Source organism: Bicyclus anynana, chromosome 24 (assembly GCF_947172395.1).
Source record: "Bicyclus anynana chromosome 24, ilBicAnyn1.1, whole genome shotgun sequence".
Classification (NCBI taxonomy): Eukaryota; Metazoa; Arthropoda; class Insecta; order Lepidoptera; family Nymphalidae; genus Bicyclus; species Bicyclus anynana.
The window spans coordinates 8178509-8192303 of NC_069106.1; the positions used below are offsets into that span (position 1 = coordinate 8178509).

The 13795-nt window shown below is 37.3% G+C and overlaps 1 protein-coding gene across 1 annotated transcript; it reads left to right on the forward strand.

Moving 5' to 3' along the window:
• The first annotated feature begins 5087 nt into the window (after positions 1 to 5087).
• On the forward strand, positions 5088 to 13128 carry LOC112056460 (odorant receptor 67c-like). Its single transcript, XM_052889002.1, has 10 exons — positions 5088 to 5236; positions 6297 to 6449; positions 7268 to 7453; positions 8140 to 8321; positions 8847 to 8956; positions 9444 to 9540; positions 10308 to 10409; positions 10660 to 10748; positions 11870 to 11936; positions 12998 to 13128. Exons 1-10 carry the CDS (start codon positions 5140 to 5142, stop codon positions 13052 to 13054), a joined length of 1140 nt encoding a protein of 379 aa, XP_052744962.1. The 5' UTR covers positions 5088 to 5139; the 3' UTR covers positions 13055 to 13128.
• The last annotated feature ends 667 nt before the right edge of the window (positions 13129 to 13795 follow it).

The window sequence follows — 13795 nt, forward strand, 5'->3', positions numbered from 1 at the left end:
TCTTCTTCTTCTTAGCAGGGGTTAGGCCACTAGTCCACCACACTGGCCCAATGCGGATTGGCAGACTTCACACATGCAGAGAATTAAGAAATGCCAGCGTGGTGGACTATTGGCCTAACCCCTCTCCTATGCCTTTCGAATCGAAGGCAGATCATATCCACTGGACTATCACGGCACTTTTTTTGAATAATAGTAATAATAACCTGACACCTATAACAATGGAGTGTTGTAAATAACACAGACAAAGAACTTTGTAAATTTTATATAATGTTTTCAACAGAAAGGTGCACGGCGTTGCATAAATAAATAATTAAAACCTGAAGTGCACCGTAAGGAAAGTATTACATAGAGTTACGAAGAGGAAGATTACTATTGAAAAGGAGCAGGCGTTCTATCGAGCAAGTTTGACTAAGTCTAACAAACAGGGCCGACCCGTCCATACGGCGAACGGAGCAGTCGCTCCAGGCGCCAAATCCTAAAGGCCGCCTAAATGATAATCCTAGTCAACCGTGGACGGTACTGCGACTGATTTTCAATTGGTCACCCCAGAGTATAGAGTATGTATGGAGATCTTCGCGTTCCATTCTTACTTTGGTGAAGTGACCTAACGACGTAATAGTTAGTGAAAGACTAAGATTAAGTTATTGGACATTATCTTAGTATAATATTAAATAATGAATTCGTCCCGTTTGGCGTCGAGACACTAGGTCCGTGGGGCAGGAGCGCTCAGACTCTCCACAAGGAGATCAGCAAACGCCTCAGAGAGGCAACAGGCGATCCTCGGGAGGGCAGCTTTCTCGCGCAAAGAATTTCTATCGCAATTCAGCGCGGGAATGCTGCCTGCGTGATGGGCACCCTACCAAGGGCGGCAAATTTCGATAATTATTTCTAGGTATTAGTTTTAATTTTAATTTATTTTAATTTTGTAGTTGTAGATATATTTCCTTATATTTTATTTTTATAATAAGTTTAGCTAATTTAAGTATTGACATTATTGTCTTCGTCTATTTTTGCTTATTCCATATAATATTATATTTTCTTTGATTGTAGTATAATATTAATATATTATAAGTTTAGGTTAAAGTTAAATTACTAATTAGTCACATAAGTAGGCTAGATCGTAATTTTATGAAGTACCAAATTGGTACTTTACAATAGAGAAAAAAAAATTCTTACTTTACACTCATAATTTGGTATAGGTACCTATCAGCATATCATTAGGAGCAAACAGGAGAGGCGCTTTATTTGAATCTCGCTCCATTTTAAAATTTACTTCAGGCCGGCGCTTCCAGCGAATCCCTGCGAGTTGCTTGATGTCGTCAGTCCACCTGGTGGGGGGTCGGCTAACACTGCGCTTACTAGTGCGGGGTATTCTCTTGTACTGTGAGTGAATAGCTGATTGCTGATTCATAAGGATTTCTGAGTGGTTTATTTGTTATATAGCAAGTAGAATACTTTTTAAAGTTATCACAATTTCTTTGTGATTACGATCACAGGTGCGCTGCGCAACTAAACCTTCTCTCGGTAGTTCCCAGCTCCATTATATATAATGCAAAAACAAAATGGCCACTCCGGCAAGCTTAATTAATATGCACTTTTTTATGCATTTTTAAAATGTGTTGTTTTACACCTACAACTATAATAATGGTTAAGTAATAAAAAGATAATCGGAATAAAAAGGGTATAAGTGTGAATGATGTTATTTTACAGTAATACATGAGAGTTTTCTTAATTCTCTGCGTGTGTGAAGTCTGCCAATCCGCATTGGACCATCGTGGTGGACTAAGGCCTAACCCCTCTCATTCTGAGAGGAGACTTGTGCTCAACAGTGAGCCGAATATGGGTTGCTTATGATGATAAGAAGGTGTCAAGCGCCATAGGCTAGTTACAACGGCGTGTATACTGCCTTCAAGTCTTAACAGTATTGAGTTGGGTGATAGAAATAAACAAGGTGGTGGTATATCCCCGGAGGATCTTTGGCACTACTACTGATAAGTTCATCACTAACAACCCATATTCGGCCCACTGTTGAGCACGAGTCTCCTCTCAGAATGAGAGGGGTTAGGCCTTAGTCCACCAAGCTGGCCCAATTGCAGATTGGTTTTACACAAGTAGAAAATTAAGAAAACTCTCAGGTATACAGGTTTCCTCACGATGTCCCCTATTCGGCAGATTTCACACACGACCAGAATTAAGATAATTCTCAGGTTTCCTTACGATGTTTATTCTTCACCGTTTGAGAAACGTGATATTTAATTTCTTAAAATGCCCAAATTGAAGAGTTGGAGGTTCATACCACGGACTGGATTCGAAATTAAGCTATCCGAAATGAAGGCAGAGGTCAACACCAACTCCTCAGTTAGTAGTCAGTTAAAAGTTTTTTTTTTATTCTTTACAAGTTAACCCTTGGCCCTAGCCTTGGCAGAGGTCCACTGGGTAATCACTGATGAGCTACAGAGACATTTTTGTATTCCAACTTAAGTTGTTTATGATTTATGCACAATTATGAAATTGCCATTTTTCAGTTAGTAAGTTACACCCTTTCTATACCAGTTGTTATATAAAAGCTCAAGAAAATAGTAAAAAAAACATTAAAATCACTTGGTGAACAACATGGCGACGTCCGAAGCAAAAATTAAAGTCGTAGGTTATAAAAAACCAGATAATGTGGGTATTCATTTATTTTAACTATTATGTTAAATTTGTACTAATATTATAAAGCTGAAGAGTTTGTTTGTATGTTTGAACGCGCTAATCTTAGGAATTACTGGTCCGATTCCTGTCGTAATATTTACGAACCACCATGTACAAATTAACTAGCAGTTTCACCTTCGTGATATCCGGTCCTGTAAGAATACGGGAATAAAATATAACTTAAAGTACTCTTGGATAGTGTATCTTCCCAACAGTGAAAGATTTTTTCAAATCGGTTCACTAGTTTCGGAACCTCTTCAATGCAAACAAACAAACAATCAAATCTTTCATCATTATAATATTAGTTTAAGTTTTAGCAGGCTGATAATGAAAAATAAAAAAATATATGAGATTTTTGAGTTAAATTAGGAAGGAATGTATTTCATATACCTAATGTCCGGCCGCTCAGAGATTGCTTTTCTGACAGCTCGTGATCGAATGGGACAAAAATATTCAATTATAATTGCCTCCTCAATTATTTTGTCTTGTCACTACAAAGACAAACAGTTGGTATTACCTTGAAACAGCGCAGTTCAACAACCTTGTTCGAAGTTACATCGCTCGATCACGACCTGTCAAAAAATCTCTGAGCGACCGGACTTTACCTACGCCAATGCAAAATTAATTATTTGCTTTACCGCATTGATCTCATATAATAAAAGGACGCACAATCAAGTAGAATTTCACTTATTAACTGGCCAATTTTGCTTTGACTATTTTAGAATGATTGGTAAATAAAATTATAACTAAAGGCCTTTAAATAGTCCAATATGCATCAATCCCAAATCCAGAGCAAATTCAACCTTAAATATTGAGTTTAAGATTGAATTATGCGACTACTTGAATTGAGTGCTAGAAAGTTGTTTGGCACTCATTGAGTGGGGACGTCCTTTGGTCGCTGATTGTGCATCTACTTTTTAATAGGGGATCGATGCTTTACCGTCATTTTCACGTACTTACTACTTAGGCCTATGTTTTGATGTTTCAGGTATTTGAAAGTAGTGTTGATCACTATGACGAAACGTACTCAATCGTTAAAATAGTATTGAAGATTGTTGGATTGCGTACTACTCTCGTTGACACCAAGTTTGTTGAGTGAGTCTAGATCATCATCATTAAAGTTTTAATAGCAGTTGCTTAATTTATTTCGAGTGCCTCATTGTGTTACGACTGGCTACAAAATATTATAATGTCAAGAGCGGTCTTGTAGTCACCGGAAAGTCAATCTTTTCGGAGGAGATTTACGCCATATGTATTAGACAAAAAATGTACTGTCATCAACCCATATTCGGCTCACTGCTGAGCTCGAGTCTCCTCTCAGAATGAGAGGGCTTAGGCCAATAGTCCACCACGCTGGCCCAATGCGGATTGGCAGACTTCACACACGCAGAGAATTAAGATAATTCTCTGGTATGCAGGTTTCCTCACGATGTTTTCCTTCACCGATTGAGACACGTGATAATTAATTTCCTAAAATTATAGTCATTTGGCCTAGTGGTGCGTAACAAAGGTACAATATAAAAAAATGTACAGCATGCTAGAAAATATTATCCGTTTGTGAAGTACTCTCAAGATCATTTAAGTTTATGTTGTTTCATATCATCATCACCTGTATGATAATCAGAGATACAGTTTACGGGTAAAGTATCTGTATATTAGTACAAAAGGAATTACATAAATGCCTTACAGTAATAAATGACCTATATTGCGTCTGCAACTGTCGACGAATTAAAAATTTGTACTGACTTCCGGTACCAGTACTTTAGTACGGCACTAGGTTTTTCGACATTTATTTGTAATCATCTTTAACACTGTAACAAAGCTGTACATTAATACTCAGTCGGAATTCATCATTTGTACCTGAGAAATTCCGTTTATTCGTGTACTCACCTGTACCGCTCAGAAAAGACGGCATAGTGCTCAGAGGTAATTATAAATGCCGAAGCATACGGATGTGGTCTATGGTACTAAAGTCTTATCGGAAACCGGCTTGTTCGGGAGGCTGGAAGTCGTTAAACCTATTAGCGAGACGATTCGTAATGACTCACGAGAATAATTTGTAAACATGGCTTAGCAGCGAGATGGGTCTGTAATTCTTCAGCAAGGTGTTGTCACCTTTTTTGAAGAACAGAACCACCACGCTCCTATGCCACGCCTCAGGCGTCGTGCCTTCGTGAATGACAGAATTGAACAATCGCTGAAGGACTTTAAGTATCGGTTTTCCACCCGCTTTCAGTTCTGCTGTGATTCCGTCCTCACCTGGCGCCTTATTGTTCTTCAGGTGCTTGAGAGCCATACTAATCTCGTATAGGCTGACGTCCGAGATATCTTCGGTATCTTTATAATAGCTTTATAATATTAGTATAGATATAATATCAGCCTGATGTTCGCAGCACCTGTTGGAACATATACTTCTGGTTCGTGTTCCTCAATGTTACGGTGGCGATGACGCTAGAAGCTATTAACATGCTCCAGACGGCAGCTGACGGCAGCTTCCTCGACCTTTTCACCATGATGCCGTGCGTGGGGTACCTCCTCGTCGGTCAGTGCAAGCTTTACGTACCTACTAGTGGACGCCTGACTTCAACCGCCCTTCATCATCATCAACCCATATTCGACTCACTGTCCTCCTGTTTCCTCTCAGAATGAGAGGGGTTAGGCCAATAGTCCACCACGCTGGCCCAACGCGGATTGGCAGACTTCACACACGCAGAGAATTAAGAAAATTATCTGGTATGCAGGTTTCCTCACGATGTTTTTCCTTCACTGTTTGAGACACGTGATATTTAATGGACTTAAAATGAACACAACTGAAGAGTTGGAGGTGCATGCCCCGGGCCGGCCTTAGATCTCCGTAATCCGGCACTGTCGCAATATCCGTTCTTATCGGACGTCTACTAATTATCAACTACCTCTCTGCCAAATTACCTTTTTATACTTTTTACCTCAATAGGTTTTCGATATTTCGTGATTTTTTTATTTTTAGTGACCAGGCTTACCGTTTTGATACAGGGTGCTCTGGAGTATTTCCCATAACTCTAAGGTTAATATATTCTTTAATAAAAATTAATTAAAAATGTTCAAGGAACATGTGTTTTAAAATAATATTTTCGGAGTCAATAATATTTCTTTTGTAAATAGATCTTAAAATGTGTCCCTTATTCTTATAATAATGACGTAGCCAAACGGATGGATAATGATGTAGCCAAACGGATGTATAATGACGTAGATAAAGGCGTGTGTACATCAATATCAACCTATATTCAGCTCACTGCTGAGTCTCCTCTCAGGGGTTAGGCCAATAGTCCACCAAGCTGACCCAATGCGGATTGGCAGACTTCACACACGTAGAGAATTAAGAAAATTCTCTGGTATGCAGTTTTCCTCACGATGTTTTTCCTTCACCGTTTGAGACACGTGATATTGAGTTTCTTAGAATATACATAACTGAAAAGTTGGAGATGCATGCCCCGGACTGGTTTCGAACCCACACCCTCCGAAATCAGAGGCAGAGGTCATTTCCACTGGGCTATCACCAATGATTTGATGATATATATATATATGATGATAAGTTTCCCTAATAACTGATCATTGCCCAACAGCCCTGGCAAAAGCGCTCAAGATTAAGATGAACAGGTCCGTGTTTGAAAACCTGGTCTCTGAGCTACGAGACATGTGGCCCCACGGACAGATACCTCAGGATGAGCACGAGGTACTCAGTACTGCGTTGAACCAGCTCAAACTACTTGTGAGAGGTATTGTCTCTTCATAAACCCATATTCGGCTCACTGCTGAGCTCGAGTCTCCTCTCAGAATGAGAGGGGTTAGGCCAATAGTCCACCACGCTGGCCCAATGCAGATTGGCAGACTTCACACACGCAGAGAATTAAGATAATTCTCTGTTATGCAGGTTTCCTCACGATGTTTTCCTTCACCGATTGAGACACGTGATATTTAATTTCTTAAAATGCACACAACTGAAAAGGTATTGTCTACTTTGTCAATTAGTTTTTAGGGTTTCGAACTTTGAAATGAAAATAACAAAACCCTTAACGATTGCTTTGATATCAGTCTGTCCGTCTGTCAATGTTTTATCTAGTGAATTCCTGGACGGTAAATTCTTTGGACATTTTCCATGAACTTATAGATTTATAAAATCTTTTTTACCAAAAAAATAACTGACTTCAAAGGTGCATTACTCTAAGAAGCGAAAAATAACACCGTGATGATGATGATGATTATGATGACTGATGAAATATATGCGTTCCGGAAAAACTTAAAACCTCTACTACTTTTTTAATTAAATCGTGTAATACAGGTCAGTGGTCCAAGTTAGCACAATCTGAAACAACTTTTTAATTATATGTATATTTGTGATCGATCTATGAAATAAATTTTGTATAGAACCCTCGGTAGGCGAATCCGTTTCACACTGTCCGGTTTTTTATAAATTTACGCTTTACGGCCCTGTTCCAGCACTTTTGAGTCTGACTATATTCTCTTTGGTCTTATTGACTGTTAACATTACAGATCAATACCAACTACACTAAAGAACTCTTTATTTGTATTTCAGCTTACTTCTCCTGCAATATGATGCTCGGCTCCATATTCATCCTGCCAGTTCTCTTCGTGTATATAAAAAGTTGGCTTGGTTACGATGTCCAGTTCATTCTACCGTTCGGTTATTGGTTGCCGTTCGATCCGTACCAGGATATAAAGTATCTCTTTGAGATTGTATTTTTTGTGATGACTTGCCATTGTAAGTGTCGGTTAATTATTTTTTAAATAGCGCTTATGCCATAAATAAAGTTTATATTTATATAATAACTTATGTAGGCATCCACAGATCCACATCATGCGTATCGGTCGCATCAATTAACAGAGTAATGAGAAAATATACACACACATTCACATTTTATTATTAATTTTTTTTTATTCGTTACAAGTTAACTCTTGTCTATAATCGCACCTGATGGTAAGTGATGATGCAATCTGAAATGGAAACGGGCTAACTTATTAGGAGTAGGATGAAAATCCACACCCCTTTCGGTTTCTAAACGACATCGTACCGGAACGCTAAATCGCTTGGCGGTACGTCTTTGCCGGTAGGGTGGTAACTAGCCACGGCCGAAGCCTCCCACAAGCCAGACCTGGACCAATTAAGAAAAATTTGAATTGGCCCTGCCGTGGATTGAACCCTAGACCTACGTTCTAAGGTAGGTACCTTGATTATCTAATCCTCCGACATAAATATAGTTTTTACACTTCCTGAACACACAACTGGACATTGTAGACGATATTTAGGTATTATTTGTTTAAATAACGTTCATTGTAGACCACAACTAACACTGAGTTGACTATTTTCCTCTTTTGAGCGCCTCATTTCTCATGCGCTAGTAACACATCTAACAGTATTTAATATCATTGTGTATACCGTCGTTTCAGGTTTTCTTTCAGCGCTTTCCATGATGGCAGGGGACTTGTTGTTCATCGTATGCCTGAGTCACATCACGACTCAGTTTGCTCTATTATTAGTCCGGATTGACAAACTGTTTCATGTCCCCATAGACGACCAACTAGTCGAGACATATCCACTTGGTATGTATTTACCCTTTACAAAAAATAAAGTTCGATGGATGTTGGGGTCCCAAAGTGCTGGAATGGCGACCCCGCATTAAGCGCAGTGTTGGTCGACCCCCGGTGGACTGATCAAGCGAGTCGCAGGGATTCGCTGGATGCAGGTGGCTCAGTATCGTGATGTTTGGAAGTCCCTACAAAAGGCCTATGTCCTGCAGTGGACGTCCATCGGCTGATATGATGATGTTTTTTTTAGGGTCAGTTTTACCACCTAAGTGTTACTTAACTTACTTATCAAGTAAAACTAAATTTGCGGCTTATCAATTTACAAGAAAATCCACTTACCTCTACAATATAATTATCATAAAAAAAATTCAACTGACTTCAAAAACATAAAACACACTGACTAAACTAAAAAGTGAAAAATAACATCATATTAAGTTCTATCTATCATATTATGTTCTAACTGATGATCAGTTTGAAGGCGGTGCAAAACCGGTGTTGTGTTAATTTGAACTTTCGCTAAATAACGTTTTTTTTTCATCACTTTGTGTTCAGCCAAAGTCAGTAAGAAGCAGCAACTGGAAATAGAGAACAATCCTTCTTCTATTGATGACAATGATCGTGACAAAAGAATTGAGGAGGAACTGGTCTTCATAATAGAAAGGCATCGAGCATTGATCAGGTAAACTTAACTCATATATATTAATATAATATAGCTATTAATGAGCATGCTTATTTCGAGCTTGCTCAAGAATCAACAGCCGTGCAATTTATGAGCATGATACTTGCTGCGCAGGCGGAAGGGGGCGTACTTTTAGCGCGTCTGAACAGGTTTGCTTATAGAGTATGTTAGTCTATCAGCATTGCTATTATGTATTTTCTTCACTTTCATCTCTCTCTGTCTAACACTATAGACAGAGAGCGACAAATACAAATTAGCATGTGCAATTGGAATGTTTGCTTTGAGCATGCTTATTCAGGATCATGCTTAAAAATAGCATGCTTATTGCTACCAAATGTAAACTGATGATAAGCATGCTCATATGGAGCATACTTAACCTCTTGACTCCTAAATGGACGACCGGTCGCCCATCGTATCCGTTACGTGACATGTAAAAAAATATTTAACTTTTTATTGCCTTGCTAAATGTCTAATTGATTTTTTCCAGATTATCCAGTGACATAGAGAATATGTACACATTTTCACTGCTCGTTAACTTCATGAACAGTTCGGTTATCATCTGCTTTTGTCTTTTTTGTGTTGCTGTGAGTATAAATTACATTACAATTTTGAAAAACCCCCGACGGTCATGATTTTATTAATCACACTCTCGATCAAGTCCTCAATATTATAGTGTTGATGATTATATCAATGATAAAAAGCTTGGCGTTAAAGTGTAATATGCGACTGTGTGCTTAGTTTTAAATAAGTTTGTAAAATGATGGTAAACAAAAAAAACCTTGCCTGAGTTTGTTGTGGGCTCTTCTCACCAAGGCGTGTTTGGAACCCTCGTAACTTTAGTTTTAAATTAAATTAAATTAAGACATAATCTTGACCTTTCAAAAGTGATTGTAAACTAAGTCTAATTGAAATAAATGCATTTTGACTTTTTGACTTTTGACTTTTGAATATTCTCTTTCAGTGCGCTTTCATTTGAGACCCCACTCGAGCATATTTGCAGATCTTATAAACGACTAGCTGACGCCGCGCGGTTTTACCCGCGTGGTTCCCGTTCCCGTAGGAATACTGGGATAATATATAGCCTATAGCCTTCCTCGATAAATGAGCTATCTAACACAGAAAGAATTTTTCAAATCGGACCAGTAGTTCCCGAGATTAGCGCGTTCAATCAAACAAACAAACAAACTCTTCAGCTTTATAATATTAGTATAGATTAGTGAACTATATTATAAATAAATAAATATAAATAGAAGGGGGGGGGGGATATGGGTTGAAAGTTTACATCGGTTCCCGCGTCCGCTAGTAAAAAATAAAATGCTGAATGCATTAGCATTTCCATTTGTTGTTACAGTTTGTCGAGAAATGGAACGAGTTTATATACAAAATATTTTTTACCACTGCAATATCACAGACGTTTATTCTGTGTTGGTACGGACAGAGATTAATGGATACAGTAAGTGTCGTTTATTTTTTTTATACACTGTCATTTCTCAACCAGTATTGTGTTGATTTAAATCGTTACTGAAAATAACAAAATTGATAATTTTGAAAAACTCCCGAATGTCATATTTTTAATAGGGAATAGGGATGATGACAGTTTTTTAAATTGTATATAAATTAAGAGTATTCTCATGCATCAACTTGTAAGGTTAAAAATATTTTGATTTATTTTGATTTTTGATATGCAATTTTGGTTTTTGTAGAGCACCGGTGTGGGTGAGGCGCTGTACAACTGCGGCTGGTATACTGCTACGCATAAAACAAAGAAGTCCATTCTAATAATGATACACAGGTAAACTTTTTTAACTTAAAAAAAAAAAAGATTTATCATAGATCATTACTATGTCATAGTAGAGTTTTGGCTGGTGGGAGGCTTCGGCTGTGGCTAGTTACCATCCTACCGACAAAGGCGTACCGTATGATGTCGTGTAGAAACCGAAAGGGGTGTGGATTTTCATCCTCCTCCTAACAAGTTAGCCCGCTTCCATCTTAGACTGCATCATCACTTACCATCAGCTGAGATTGTAGTCAAGGGCTAACTTGTAAAGAATAAAAAATCCTGTTCCCGTAGGAATACGGGGACACTGAAAGAGTTTTTCAAATCGGACCAGTAGTTCCTGAGAATTAGCGCGTTCAATCAAACAAAGAATGAAACAAAACAGAATATATAATGGAATTAAAGACAAAATTGTGACAGACAGTTTCGTAGCCTATTCGGATCACTTTTTGCGGTGATTTTGTAGGGACGTAACCGATCTATAGTATATAATTATCATTGGTCACCGTACACAGGGTTACCCTATTAACGACAATAAGTGACTACAGCGCCCTCATTTATTTTCTACTCTTTTGTGTGCATTATAATTGGTCTGAGCTACCACCAGACATAAAAAAATGTGCTGAAAGCAAGAAGAAAGAAAAGTGTGCTGAAAAAGGTATGGAAATAATTCAACGTTCGGGGAATCCCAGACCGGATCCGTCAACCTGCGATGACTAGACCATCATTTTATGAGAGTTTGTCAGCTCATGTTCATTCCTGCCAATTCTTCTTCTTCTTAATCTTACACTCTTGGCAGAGTGGTCGTGGTTGCAGCGATGAGCGAAGCCTTCTGTGCAATGCTCCTCCATTTTTGGCGAATGGCTGCATTTTGAGTACACTCCACCAAAGATGACTGTGTAGCAGCCTTAACTAAATCCGTCCAGCTAGTTGGATATGGGCTTCTGGATCTATTGCCTTGGACATGGCCTTGCACTACCAACCGCTCTATTGAATCATGATTTCTGGTGATATGGCCAAAGAACTTTAAGACCCGTAAAGCACAGTCGAAAGTCTTTCTTTTCTTTCCTACCAATACAATAGATTTAAGTAGGTACAGAGTAAATACAGCAGTTTTAATAAAGCTTTTTTTGCAGGGCACAAAAGGAGGTTCACATAACAACTTACGGATTTTCTGTTATTTCTTTGGCAAGTTACGCAACGGTAGGTGAATATCTTAATTATATAATGAAATTACAAGGAAAACTATAACAGCTAATTAGCAATTGCTATATAAAGAGTAATAGTCAAGTGTGCTTGTGATGAATTGCTATAAATCTATATGAATTGTTGATTGTCTTTTATATTTTGAGTCTCATTGTACCGAATCGTAAATTTATGGATTCAAGTATGTACTCGTATGTTTATAGTGTTTTTTTTTATAGATTTACAATTCGGTACCTTATAATTCTATGGATTTTTTGTTATTTTTCATTCTTTACAAGTTAGCCCTTGACTACAATCTCACCCGATGGTAAGTGACGATGTAATCTAGATGGCAGCGGGCTAACTTGTTAGGAAGAGGATGAAAATCCACACCCGTTTCGGTTTCAACATGATATCGTACAGGAACGCTAAATCGCTTGGCGGTACGTCTTTGTCGGTATTGTGGTAGCTAGCCACGGGCGTTTTTCAACAGCCAGAACTGGACCAATTAAAAAAATCTCAATCTTGTAAATCCACCGCGCATACCACTGCGAGATTAAGGAGGTTTAAGGGCCGACAAAGTCGTGGGCTTCCAGTAGTATATAAATAAAATACCTTACCTTTATGTGCCAGACTTCGGCATTTAGCTATACAAGTTGTTCAACCCCTGGTTAAAATCTTGCAAATCCTGATTTAGACTTTGTATCTTCTTTACCTAGAGTTAAGTAGTGTTTTGTTTTTGTTTTTCGTTCTATATATATATTTCGTTTTACATATAGTTTAACTTTAATCTAAATTTAATATTGTTCTTTGTACATTAGAATTTTGTATTAATTTTAGTTGGGTGCCAACGATTTTTGGTTTTACCGCCCAAAAATCGTTTGTACTCGGCTGGATTACTGGAGTAGTGCGAACTAGGCCTTATCCTTATCCTTAGTGCATTTTGTGACAACCAATAAGTGGTTCTACAATAATTGCTGTAATTTATATATTTCTTTATATTTTTTTATAAGATTTTATTGTAACCTGTTGGTGTCCTGTTTAAAATAAATAAATAAATTTAACCTGCTCTCTTTCAGATTCTCAGGACTTCGTGGTCATATTTTACTCTCCTGATTAATATGTATAAGGAATAAAAAAACTTTGTTAGTGTCTTTGCTGTAATAGCACGTAGTAGAATAAATATTTACATTAATAAATAGGTAGCACCGTGAATGTAAATATATGTTTATTTTCCTTTTTTATGTTCCAAGAAAGTTTTTCTATCTTTTTAGATATTTATAACCAAGTGTCCCTACTTGTCAAATTTATGATTGAATAAATTATGAAATTTAATAGTAATTTCTCTTATTTTCTATACTACAGCCTTTCTTGATGAATACTTTTTACCAACAAACAAATTAAAATGAGGGTATAAATCACTAGTCGTTTCACACCTAATAATAATTATAAGTATTCTTGTTCTTAAATTAATGAAAATAAATTTGATTAATAAGCTTAGAACAATAAGATATGGTTAATATATTTTATTTAACATTTTATAAATCAACCATACATAATTTAAAATAAATAAGTTATGAAATGACATGTGTTTTCTACCTTCATTTCTAATTTCTTTGTTGGTAAGCAGTACAGGTTATGAAGCCACATTTATAGGCTGCATTACTTTTTATTCCAAAAACAATACATAGTTTCCGCGGATTTTGTAAAAAATTGAATTAAAGACGTATACGAATTCGTAGTAGAAAATACAATAACGCCTCAATAAAATATTCAAGCAAATATTACTTGATGGTGCTACTGTGTATGGCCAAACGATTTTCACAAGAGTAGGTCCCTACATAGGGTGTTTATAAAATAAAACAATAAAGAAAAAT